Below are 13,337 nucleotides of genomic sequence, written 5' to 3' on the forward strand. Positions count from 1 at the left end.
TCCTCTCCTGGGACTCCTGTTCGACTTTTTTGGGGGGTCCCATCCATCCCTGAGGCTCCATTTTTATTTTCTTTTTCAGTCTCCTTCCTTTCTGTGTAGCATAATTTCTATTGATTCATCTTCAAGTTCACTGACTCTTTCCTCTTTAATCTCCATCCTGCTATTGGACCCATCTAGTAAATTTTATTATTTCAATTATCGGTCTGTTGTTTTTTTTCAGTTGTAAAGTTTCCATTTAGTCCCTTATATCTTCTGATTCTTTGCTAACACATTATTTTTCCACTTATTTCACACCCCCAGCTGGAAAGCTGGGGCTTTATTTCTCCCACTTTGCCATGCACTTCCCACAGCTGTACCCACACGGAGGCTAAGTGGTGGCAAGACAGAGGAGAAAAGCAGCTAGTTGGCCCATCCTCTCAGAACTGCAGTCCCAATGGGAAAGAAAGGTCTCCCAGCAGAGTTGTGGCTGCTGCAGTCCCCACGTCTATAACTGTATAGAAAACGGGTAAATGCACCGGGAGCTTGGTGGTACTTGCACTCTGGTGTTCTTTCCCAGTTGCAGCTCCATGCATCCTGTCTGGGGCTTATAGCTGCACTCAGTGGGAGAGACAGGATAGAGTGTGCTTCTTCCATCTTACCTGGAACCGGAGCCCCTGTCAGTATCCATGTTTATTCTTTCAACCAGCCTGTATTTCATGGCTACTTTGTGTGAGGTGCTCTTGGGCACTGAGCATACCAGGATGAATACAGTACAGCTGTCTTTGAGGATTCATTCACACATTTAATTGAGCACCTGAGGTATTTAAACAAGTAGCCCTTTTTTCTTTAACCACCTGTTCTTCCAGTCTATCTCATTATTCGTTAAAGTAAGTAAAATAAGGATGAGAGAACAGCAGTTTGGGTATTAGTATTAATCATGTAGACAGAATCAAAACTGTACTCTTCAAGTTTCATTCTTCACCCCACCAAAAGGATTTTTAAAAATTATATAAAGTCCTCAGCACATATTTTATATATGTAAAAGTATTTAAAGATCATAAGTAGATACATATGAAATTACGCCTTTAAAATCCAATCTGTATATTGACAGCCAGGTGTATTTTCTTAGTGTATGATCATTATCTGATGTTTACCTTGATAAACAGCACCGGAAGCAGTATACAGAATATACCCTTTTGTGTACTCTGTATACTCTGGCATCATCTGGTTTCAAATCCTGACTCCACCATTTCCTATTCATGTAACCTTGGGCAAGTTTGATTGACCTTTTTGTGCCTCAGCTTTTTCATCTGAAAATGCTGATAATGTAGCACCTACGCCATAGATAGAGTGGGTGAGGATTAAATGATTGAGTACATGTGAGGTATTAATACAGTGCCTAGCCCATAGTAAGCTCTAAGGAATGTTAGCTGTGATCACTGTGAAGGGCAAAAACTTGTTTCCTTCATAACACTTTTTGTACCAGGTTTGACTGCATTCAACGTTGGCAGGCTCCTTAATTCACAGCTTGGTTTTTAAAAGTTCAAGACTTGTGCTCTTCTTTATAAATCATTGGCCTGATTTAGTCACAATAATAGAACCTAAGCATGGTGATGTGTTTCTGAGCATCTTTTCTACAAAGGGACCATCTGGTTAAAGGATTTTAGGCAGTGATATAAGTATGTGTCATTTGTCAAAGCTTCTCCCTGCAATAATTACAGATATATAATCTGAGTGCACCCCTGCCATACTTCTAAATCTTGTTTTTTCTACTGTGGTGTTCTTAGCCATCCATATTCTTATTATACATTTCGTTTTAGGTCCATGTGCTAACTTTCACTGTTTACATGTTGCTGCAAGGCCTCACTAACAAGCTGCAAGTTGGGAATTTGGACTCTTGTTTGGATATAATGATTGAGGTAAGATTTAGAGAAAGGAATTCTAATTTTTTTTTAAGAGGTCAAAGAACACAAATCAGTTCACAGAATAAGAAATAATAGCCTATAAATATGAAAATAATGTACTATCTCATCTCTTAGTCTAGCAGAGGTTTAAAAAGCTGAGACTCAAGTGATGTGAGATGGGTACTCTGCTGTTGCCAGTAGGTCTTGAGTTGGTATAATCAGAGGTGTGGTCTGGGGTTTGTACAAAAGTATATTCATTAGAGCTTTATTTAGAATAGTGAAAAATTAATAACAATTTAAAATCAGATAATATGATAATTTGGGGGGTAGGATTAGAAAGACACTAAATGTGGCACACAATCTTTTGTTTATTCATTAAAAATGCATTAATTTTGATAATTAAGTTACAAATATGAGAATTTCTTAAAGAGAAATTCAGCTACTCTTTGATAATATCAAAGAAGAAGTGCCTGTTTATATATTATACAACTATATATGTAAATCTACCTGGTATTTTTCTTTTGTTTTCCATTGGTGTAAACCTTGAAGTGTTTCTGTATTTGTTTTTTAGTAATTGGTCCCTAAACTACATTGAAAAAAGTGAAATCTAATAGAAATTCCTATTGTCTAATTTTAATCCTTGACTTGGACATACCACGCATTTTCAAAGACTGCTTATGTTGGCATAAGTTGCTGAGTGCACATAATTGCCATTTGGCTTTTTTTCTTTTAAAGATTTTTAACCATGAGTTGTTTGGTGCCATTGCTGAAGAGAAGGAAGTAAAGCAGATCCTCTCCAAGGTCATGGAGGCACGAAGAAGCAAGAGTTACGATTCTTATGAAATCTTGGGCAAGTTTGTAGGAAAAGATCAGGTTACAAAACTTATCCTTCCACTAAAAGAGGTAAGGACTTGAATGTAATAAAGGGGATCCCCACCTTACAGTATCATGAGCTCTTGAAAAGAGCCTTGAGCATCATGATTTGCTTTGGCGCTAAGGGCACCAGTACCACGTGGCTGGCAGCTCAGTGGATTCTGATTCCGCTGATTCTGATCCAAGAATCAGAGTCCCTGATATAAACCATGAAATGCAAAAGGAAAGGCAACAAGAATTGAACTACAGGTGAATTATACAGCTGGGTCCCGTCAGCAGCTAAGAACATAGCCTTTGGAGTCAGACTGCTGCTCCCAGATTGCCAGGAGGAAGAGAACTGGCATTTATTGAACAGATACCCATGTTCTTAGCACTGTGCTTCATTATCTCTTCTAATCTGCACAACCATCCCCTGAGATTGACAGTAATCCCGTCTTACAGATGAGAAAATTCAGGTTTAGAAAGATAGAAAGGAACATGGCTAAGGAGAAAAGTCAGGATCTAATTCCAGATCTTTCTGATCCAAATCTCACATTCTTTCCACCATTTTCATTCTGCCTTTCCTATTGGGCAGGGACTGTCATTTACCTACCTTCATAGTGTTCTCTGTGCTAATTCCACATGTTTGGTGCTAGATTAACTCCCTAATTGTTCCTAGAATGCAGTTAGCTTATCTGAGCCTGATCTAAGAATGTTAGATATGTTTTGAGGATGAAAAAGAGTTGACAAAGCACATGTATTTTCTATGTAAATTATCAAGTCCCTCCAAGGTAATCAAAGTTACTAATCCATGTCCTGTGCAGGGGAGTAGCTATGACATGCTGAGGGTTGTACTGGGGTTGATGGTGCTGGGGTCCCATTAAGTTCCTCTGATTTGGCCCAATAACTAATACCCAACCCTGAGGCCTGGCCATCACACCACTTCCTTAGCATGGTTTCCTGCGAGTAGTGACTGCATTTTGTTGATGTTGTGTTATGTGTATGTGCTTGCCTATAAACCACCCCATTTAATGCACTTGGAAGGCTGACATCTTCCAAGTGTCACATCCTATCTCCAGCCCTGTGCCCAGACCTCATCAACAAAGAGAGTGCCAAGGAGGCACAAGAAATCCAGCGGCATACACAGCTGGCAGTGGTTATCTCTGGGGCTGAGGTCATGGGTATATTTGACTTTATATGTTATATCTATGTTTGAACTTTTATTAAGAATGTGTTTCTTTTTTAATTAGCAAAAAGCATATTTTAAAAAGTAAATATATAAAAGAGAACTACTATTATAACAAATCAAAATGCAGTTCTGTGTTACCTCAGCATGCATTTATGTCTGCCTTTAGATCCTGCAAAATACCACGAGTTTAAAACTGGCCCGGAAAGTTCATGAAACCTTACGTCGAATCATAGCAGGATTACTTGTAAACCAGGAAATGACGGCAGAATCCATTCTGTTGTTTAGTTACGGTTTGGTCAGCGAAAATCTACCCCTGTTAACAGAGAAGGAAAAGTAAGTTTGAAAAAAAAAACAGCTATCCTTTAGGTTCATACTTCTAATAAGCCATTCAGTACTCAATTACTCTTAAGTGGGTTCATTTAATAATTTGCTTTAGTAGGGAAAAAAAGGCATATTTATCTGAGTTGTAAGATGGTACTACATTGTGGTGTTTGGGCTGAGGTCCTTCCAAGTAATACATGTCAACACAAGATTGTTTCTGCTGAATGCGGTAGCTGTGAAGGCAACCAATTATTTTGACATTTACTTAATACCACTTTTGTTTTAGATATTTATTGAATCAAAGTTGGGATAGACTTAAAATATATACTTCTTGTTCTGATCAGAGGTTTAGACCTCCAAAGATTTTAAATACCTTATTTGTAAACTTCCTTTGAATTTTGCTTCTGTATTCTGAAAGAGACTCCTTGGCATTTGTTTTCAGAAATCAAAGGAAGGGAGTGTCCCCTTGCTGTTCCTCTTCATTTAAATGTGTTCATACCTCTGACCTCTGTTTTTGGGGTTCTAGAAACTTTGATCAACAACCTAATCATCTCTTCGGTGTCTTGAGGTTAAGGGGGGAAAAAACCCACAGCAAAGAGCACGTTATTTGGTACTGGACTCACCGCACCGGAAGGGGCCGTAGTAGCTTCCGGGGATGCAGCATATAGTGTGCTTTCTACTAGTTTTCATTCCACTTGATTGACAGAAATCCAGCAGCCCCTGCACCAGATCCACGTCTACCACCCCAGAGTTGTCTTCTGCTCCCCCCAACTCCAGTTCGAGGCGGGCAGAAAGCTGTCGTGAGCAAGAAAACCAACATGCACATATTTATTGAGTCTGGACTTCGGGTAAGAATTAACCTTAAAGTGAGACTTGCTGCACACAGTGAGTCTGTGCCTTTTAATCCTCTACTGAATCTCCAGTACTGCTCATTTCCGCTGGAAACGCTGGTACTTACTTTGATGATATAACATTCTCAGAATTAATGATTCTGACCTAATATTCACAGTGCTTTCACTGTTGCTTTGCCCATGAGTGTGCACCTCTGAACTACTCTAAATTTTTTGAAAACACAAATTTGATCGTTTTATTGTATATATTTTTTTAATCCTTCATTGGCTCCCTTTTTTCCCAGGAGACAGCCCTGTCCTTCACTTGGGCCACAAGGGCATAGCCTCATCCTGTACACGTGGCTTCCTTTCAGCTCTCTAAAGTCACCCCACTTTTCCCACCCCAGGACCTCACCATCTACTCCTCCCTCTGCCCAGGTCCCCACAGAACTCTCAAAGCACCCTGCATTTATAGTGAATTATTCCCTAGAGTCTGTCATCCTGGCTAAGATCCATGAGGGCAGTGACCCTGCTGATCTTGGTTACTGCCGTGTCCTTCACGCCAAGCCAGTACCTGGAATCAAAGCAGATGCTGAGTAATAACCATTTGGTAAATGAACTTGGAATCTCAGCTGCACAGTGAGCTCCCACCTTCTTCACTTACTGAGACTCTCCCAGGTGGCTCCCCTTTCTTCACACTTTTTATAATTTCAAATAGAAGCATCTTAACATTTCACATTGGTCTCTTAAAATCATTTCACCTTTACCTCACTCATTTGGTCTTAGGGGCAACTGATGTGAAGTATCTTTTTAAATCTTCTAGCTGTTGCATCTTAGTCTGAAGACTTCCAAGATCAAGTCTTCAAGTGAACATGTTCTGAAAATGTTGGATCCTTTTATGCCTCTCCTCATAGACTGCCTGGGTTCCATGGACGTGAAGGTGAGCATCTGTTCCTTCACGGGAGCTGTGTTGTGCGGTATACCTAGAATTTGTTTCTAGGCTCGTGCTTCACAAGATGATTGAGTTTTTAAAGAGATTTACAACATCATGAACCACCTCTGTTCTCTGCATTAAATTGCTCCCTTCACAGCAATTTAATAATAATAGATAGCGCTTAACAGTTGTAAAAGCCCTTCATTTGATCCTCACCACAACTTCATGAGGGTGAGTGGTGCTGTCCCCATGGCAGTAATCATCATCTCATCACCATCATCCTTGTTGCGACTGCTCGCTGCTGTGAATCCTCGTAACAACCCATGAAGCATATATTAGTAATGTGTCTCTTTCACAGATGAGAAATCGAGACCTTAGGCTCAGTGACTTGCCCCATATCACAGATCTAGGATGTAAGCCTCAGTCTGTCAGACTCCGAAGCCCACACCTTTCCCACTTTCTCAGATTGCCTATTTTACAGCAAAGGTGCCAAGAGGTTAAATATTTAACATCTCTGTGGTCAAACAGGTAATAAGCTGCAGAGCTGGGTTTTAAGCCCTGGTCTTTTTGACTCCTGAGCTCTTTGCTTTATCTTCGTCTAATCCAGCCCAATAAGGCCATCCCAGCAACCACAGTGTAGGGGTCTGTTAGGTAGAGGTGAACCAGCTGATCTAGGTAATCTAGAAGGTTTGGCCTGGAGGCTCAGGGATTCTTTTGTAGTCACTTGGTCCCAACACATTTTTTCATACCTTTGGCACTGCGCTTAACTATATTAAATTATTGGTCATAGTTCCCGTGCTTAATTTCAGCTATCTGCTCCTTAAATGTGGAAGGGCATCCTTTTTATCATCGTATTTCTAACACTCTGTAGAGTGCCTTGTGTACATAATACAAACTTAATAAGAATGGATTAAATTGAAGTACCATTCTAGAAAATTGGAAAGGCATTTATAATGTGTTTTTCGGAAAAAAAAATGCTAAAATTAGCCAGCCCATCTAATTATTTACCCATAATAGGTTAAGAATATGAGCACCTTTTCTCACTTGCTTGGGATATACCTTCACTTGCTATGGAGAAGCAGTAAGTTCTACAACAGGGAAGAGGAAGCTTCCCTATTTTCTTACACTTTGAGCACAGTTCTTCCTGAGTGGATGGGCAGAGCGCTTCATTCCTTCAGCTCGGTTGCTCAGAGTCTGCACAGCCTTAGGTGCTGGATTGTTGAGTTCGGTCACTTCATCAGTTGATTGGCTTTGTCTGTCTTTGTTTTTCAGGTGATTACAGGTGCTTTACAATGCCTGATCTGGATCTTGAGGTTCCCCCTGCCTTCCACAGAAACAAAAGCGGAACAGCTAATGAAGCACCTTTTCCTTCTGCTGAAGGACTATGCAAAACTCGGGGCTGCCAGGGGCCAGAATTTCCACCTGGTGGTAAATTGTTTCAAGGTGAGGTGTTTTCACTTGCACTTAGAAAAAGCCAGGACCGGGATTAACATCAGAGTTACTTTTCCTCATCATCCTTTGTGGTCGTGGTCAAATTTCTTCCAGATTAATTTGCTAAGGCCAGAGTGTTGGTGTCCTGTGTGAAAAAGCATTGCTGTTGTATCTAGTCCTTATCATTCCACTGTATGCTGATTTGTGGGATGTCCTGGCTGTTAACCTCACTGTTGTAACTTGCAGTGTGTGACCATACTTGTGAAGAAAGTGAAGTCTTACCAGATAACTGAGAAGCAGCTTCAAGTTCTACTGGCATATGCTGAGGAGGACATTTATGATATTACAAGACAAGCCACTGCATTTGGTCTTCTGAAGGTATGGTGTCCCCAGAATGTTGGATTGTGCAGTGAATGAGCCTCACGTCAGATATTTAGAATAACATGGAACATAGCGTTCTGACTAGCTGTAGATAGTTCTGAAATTAATTTATAAAGATGATTATGATTTGGTTGATTAATTATAAGCTAACTGCTTATTAAAATGTTTGAACATGAGCTCTATATTAAACTTCCAGGGAATTCTGTACAAATGCATGTAGTCTGCTTGTATGTATCATAAAATTGACCATTTTAACCATTTTTTAAGTTTATGTTCTTTTTCTTGTGGAGATACTTTCATTATGTTTGAAAACTGCCTGTGACTGCTTTTAACATCAGGCAAGCTTAGTAAACAACAGGCCATCTGCAGTAAAACATGAAATAAGTATGTCTTTTCCTTTTGTATTTTAGGCCATTTTATCAAGAAAGTTGTTGGTTCCAGAAATCGATGATGTCATGCGCAAAGTGTCCAAGCTGGCAATTTCTGCACAAAACGAACCTGTCAGAGTCCAGTGCAGACAGGTTTGTAGAGAGAGCTTATTCCCATGGCAAGGGTTGGGCCCTGCCTTCTCTGTTTGGTTTTTGGGTGGAGAGATGTCAACACTGAATTCTGAAGACTTTGTGTCATACTGTTGCTTTATTCTAAGACTCAGGAGCCCATTCACATACCAAGTGTAAGGCCATTTTTCAGTATAAAGAGCATTTTGAATATAGCCCATATGTGGCATGTTTCAGATGGATGAAGAAATACATTTTCCTTCTGCAGCATGATAACCTGCAGCAAAGATTTCCATCCAGTGGTCCAGACACTGACCACTTAATGTGTATCACTGTGTACCTGGTATTGCTGGAAGGGTGGTTAACAAAATTTGTATAGTCCCTGTCTATCCTATAGCAGACATGCGCAAAGCAGAAATCCCACAAGCAGTTATTTAATTACAGACATCCTAAGTGCCAGGAGGAAGAAAGTACTGTCGTATTTCATCACTTACAAGACACACCATTACTTACATACCTCAAAGGAAGGAAAAAAAACTATGACAGTAGTAAGATGGCATCAATTTTAAGACATCCCAATTTCAGATATGTTAAAATGTGGAAAACTGTGCTTCTTAAAATTGACAAAGTATGGAAGAGCATATGATAAGAGCATATGACATGGTGGAGGACCACCCTAGTGTGATAGTGGGGGAAAGCTTTCCTGAGGATTGGCATATAAGCAAAGTCTGGAGGAAGAATAAGCCTGAACCTTGCAGGCTAAGGAAGATAAGCCTTGAAGTGGGTAAGAGCTTAGCTTGTTGAAGGTGAATGACAGGGCAGGGGGCCAGATCAGGCAAGACCTTGTGGTCTTGTTAAAGATTTAGGGCTTTGTTCTAAGAATAACAAAGAGCCAGCGAAATCAGTAGACAGAGGAGTGACACTAGCAGATTTGTGTTCGTAAATTTGTCCTGATCTTATGAGTGCATATCAACCCGGGAAATGGAAGGGTCTGAATTGGAAATATGAACTCGGAGTTAAAGGAGGGCTTGGGCTGCGGAGGCCATCTTTAGAAAAAGTTAACTCATTTAGGAAGAAGGAGGGTCAGCTGCTATTTATTAAGCACTAGCTGCATGCCCAGCATTTTACATACGTGACTTCTATTTGTAACTATCCTTCAAAAGAAACAGTACCACCGTGTTATGGTTGGGGGAAAAACAGGCCTTGGTAAGTTAAATGATGTGCTTAGTTCTCACAGTTTACTAACAAAGGAAGCTGAATAATACAGTAGTTTGCAAGCAGAGCCTTTGGATGCAGATAGGCTAGGCATGGGATTCTGGCAGTGTCACCTGAGCAAGTTGCTTACCTTCTGTGCCAACTCCATTCTCTTCATCTGTAAAATGGGATCATATTACCTGCTTCCTAAGGAAGTAATGAAAACCAACCAAGAAACACTTAACCCAGTGCTTAACACAAAGAAGTTATTTAGTAAATGCAAAAGTTAGTAGTATTATCACTATTATTGTTATTCTTATTTCAGGGGAAATACAGGGTTGAACCACAGTCCATACTCAGTTCAGCACAGCCTCCTACCGCAGAGATGTGCTGCCAGTGTGTGAGCTGAGATTTGGAGCCCTTAACAACCATGCTAATGGTGGGCCGGGACCTGACGCTTAATCAGGCAAGACCTGAGGAAGTGCAGTGGGAGGAGAGAGGAGGGGCACAGTTATTGACTCAAGAGGTGGACTTCACCTAACTGATCACCCTTCTGAAAGGTCTTTGTAGCCTACCAGTGTGTCCCAGAAAGCAGCTTAGGAAAGAGGAATCCTGGAGGGACAGGATCCAAATAATCTCTTGTGCGACTTCTGTTCCTAGGTTTTTCTGAAATACATTCTTGACTATCCCCTGGGTGACAAATTGCGACCAAACTTGGAATTCATGCTCGCTCAACTGAAGTAAGTTGAAGCCATAAACTACACAAGGCAGTGGGGTAGGTTCTTCTCTCCTTTTAATGTGTGGACTGTCTTGCAAAGAACAAAGCTGAAATGTAATGGCACATTCTTTGAGGATGCTATCCTGTGAATCACTGACTTGAGTGTCAAGCGTTGGGCATGGCTTCATCGAGCAGTTCTGCAAGCTGCTTTTCAGTTCACTCTGACCATTGATTGCCATTAGAGTCCACTTAGGAGAACAGTAAAAATCTAAAAAAATTACATTTACAACTGCATAGTAGCATGGTAAGTACATGTATTAAAATTGGGAAAATGGAGTTTTTTTCCACTTTTTAAGAAATAGACTGGCACCTTGAGACAACATTTTAAATTCTTAGAAATAATTATTGGTAAATTTTAAAGTTACTAACAAGTCCTTCTAATGTTCTTACCCTAGTTATGAACATGAGACCGGGAGAGAGTCCGCCTTGGAAATGATCGCTTATCTCTTTGACACATTCCCTCAGGTACCGTGAACCACAAAGACAAACTCTGTGTTTGTTAACAAGCTGTGGCTCCCGGGAGCCCAGGGTCCTCTGTTTGTAGGACATCTGTGAGAATTCCAGTCTGAGTGTGCTCATAAGTGTCTGTTTTCTTTCAGGGACTGCTCCACGAGAACTGTGGAATGTTCTTTATTCCTCTTTGTCTAATGATGGTGAACGATGACTCTGCCATGTGTAAAAAGATGGCATCCATGGCAATCAAATCCTTACTCAGTAAAATCAGCCTTGAGAAAAAAGATTGGCTCTTCGATATGGTTACCACCTGGTTTGGGGCAAAGAAGGTTAGGGTTGCTTTTAGTCATATTGCAAAGAAAAGTCTGAGCTTTTGGTGTTCATACTTTAAATAGGAATACATATTATACATTGTTGAATTAATTTTTCCCAAATAGCTTTATTGTTTTTACTTGATTATGGTAATAATATATTCTTACAGTAAAATTTCAGAAAATATAAGAAGTTACAGAGAGAAACAAATATCACCTGTATTCCCACTACAAGGTCAATGTCACCCAGTTACTCTACATGAATGTATTATAATTTACTTAACCAATCCCCATTGATGAATATCTTTGTTTCCAATTTTGCTTATACAATTTATAGGATGTAACTTTTGCCAATAATTATAACTACTTGCTGACTCTACCCTCATGATCACTGGCCCATCTTTGTGGAATATAAACAACACATGTCATAACTTAATATTGGCTTTAAGTATTAAAATCAGAATGGGGTCGGGGGGCTGAAACTTCTTCCTTTTTTTTTTTTTTAATTTAAAAATGAGAAAAAATGTATTATTCAATGGATACCACTTTTTTTAATGTTGTTCTGGGTGATGAAGATTTCTCTATATTTTTCATGTTAGCCACCAAAAATCCACATTCTATTGATTTCTGGTATCATAAAGAACTACTGAGGGCAGAGTCATGCCCACCTTCATTTTACAATTTTGGAAACAGCTTCCCAAGTTGTGCTGATATTGTCTTGTGATGGTTTTATTTTCGGTAGAGCTTAAATAGACAGCTAGCTGCCCTGATCTGTGGCTTGTTTGTGGAAAGTGAAGGAGTCGCTTTTGAGAGAAGACTTGGAACTGTTCTCCGTGTGATTGAAAAGGAAATTGATCCTGAAAACTTTACAAATGTAAGTTATTTGCTAGGGAGTAAAACTCTTGCTTATTTTAATAGTTTTACTTGAGGTGGTATAGCTAATAGATTAAATATTATTTGTGTTCAAAAAATTTTTTATTAATAAAAGTAAGAACTCAGTGTAGTTCTATCTTCTTTTTAAAGTGAAGATTAAAGTAAGTTATCTTCCATAGTATATGACGATCAAAGTTTCTTAAGCCCCCCAGGAGACAGCAATGTCTGGAGACATTTTTGGTTGTCACTACTGGAGGGTAGAGGGATGCGACTGTCATCCAGTGGGTAGAGGCCAGGAGTGTTGCTAACATCCTCTAGTGCACAGGGTAGCCTGCCAAAGCAAATAATTATTTGACCCAAAATGTCAGCAGTGTTTAGGTTGAGAAACCCTGGTATAGATGTACATCCTGGAGTAAAAATGTCCATCAAATACTTTGAAATTATTGTCTTAATTGATTTAACATCCCTCCTAATTTTAGATCATGGAAGAGACTGAAGAAAAAGCTGCAGATCGCCTTCTGTTTAGTTTTCTTACACTGATAAGTAAACTCATCAAGGGATGTAATATTATTCAGTTTATCAAGCCCTCTGAGACTCTGAGTAAAATCTGGAGTAAGTATTTCCTTTTTATTTAAATCTAAAAATAAACTCTTTAGAAATATATAATGTCAGGGGAAAAGTCCATGAGAAAAAGATTTAAAAGGCCCTTGCAGATTGATTACAGTGAAAATATTTCTTTCTGGGGGAAGAAACAAACAAATAATATATGTATGTATATATGTATCCTCATAAATAATATATTTCATTTATAAATAAGAAAGAATATTAATTATGGAGGAGTAAAAGAAAGGAAAAAATTTCCCAAAGTCCTCCTTGCCACTTGATGATTATTTGTTATACATTTCCATCCAGTCTTCCTTTTGTCAAATAACCATAGGTTTTTTGTTTTGTTTTTTTTTGAGGTTGCATAATTCCATATAAACTTTTATATCCTGTTTATACCTAAGTAGGCATATTATAGTACTATAACATACTTAGTAGATATCCTTTTAAATGGCTATGCATAATCCATCGTGTAAATGTGCCATAATTTACTAAACCGTTTCACTTCTGTGGGAATATTTAAGTTATATATTATTTAAATGAAATAAAATAAAATGAAATAAAATTCATTTCTTTAAATGAAAAATAAGATCCTGGAATTTTTAATTTAATGTTTTAGTTTTGATTAATCAGTAGGAAATAGACATTGCAATGAATGTTTTAAATACCCACTTGTTTTAAGAGAACTCATATGATTTTATGAGAAATAATCCAGTTACTAAGTTACTCTGTGGCCTACTCTGGTATGGCTCCACTGAGATAATTACAAAGGTTCATATAGAAAAAAAAGTAAAACCATCTTCATGA

At 38.9% G+C, this 13,337-nt stretch overlaps 1 protein-coding gene across 1 annotated transcript in view; it reads left to right on the plus strand.

Moving 5' to 3' along the window:
• The window catches only part of UTP20 (UTP20 small subunit processome component), a 93,174-nt gene that overhangs the window by 73,643 nt on the left and 6,194 nt on the right, over nt 1–13,337 (plus strand). Inside the window, exons 44-56 of the mRNA XM_082349691.1 lie at nt 1,800–1,898; nt 2,619–2,786; nt 4,091–4,257; nt 4,952–5,093; nt 5,899–6,015; nt 7,282–7,452; nt 7,687–7,818; nt 8,232–8,342; nt 10,173–10,252; nt 10,686–10,755; nt 10,890–11,072; nt 11,797–11,928; nt 12,407–12,539. Of these exons, the coding sequence (XP_082205817.1) occupies nt 1,800–1,898; nt 2,619–2,786; nt 4,091–4,257; nt 4,952–5,093; nt 5,899–6,015; nt 7,282–7,452; nt 7,687–7,818; nt 8,232–8,342; nt 10,173–10,252; nt 10,686–10,755; nt 10,890–11,072; nt 11,797–11,928; nt 12,407–12,539 (1,705 nt within the window). The remainder of the gene's footprint in view (nt 1–1,799; nt 1,899–2,618; nt 2,787–4,090; nt 4,258–4,951; nt 5,094–5,898; nt 6,016–7,281; nt 7,453–7,686; nt 7,819–8,231; nt 8,343–10,172; nt 10,253–10,685; nt 10,756–10,889; nt 11,073–11,796; nt 11,929–12,406; nt 12,540–13,337) is intronic.

This window comes from Balaenoptera borealis (genome assembly GCF_965194805.1).
Source record: "Balaenoptera borealis genome assembly, chromosome: 13".
Classification (NCBI taxonomy): Eukaryota; Metazoa; Chordata; class Mammalia; order Artiodactyla; family Balaenopteridae; genus Balaenoptera; species Balaenoptera borealis.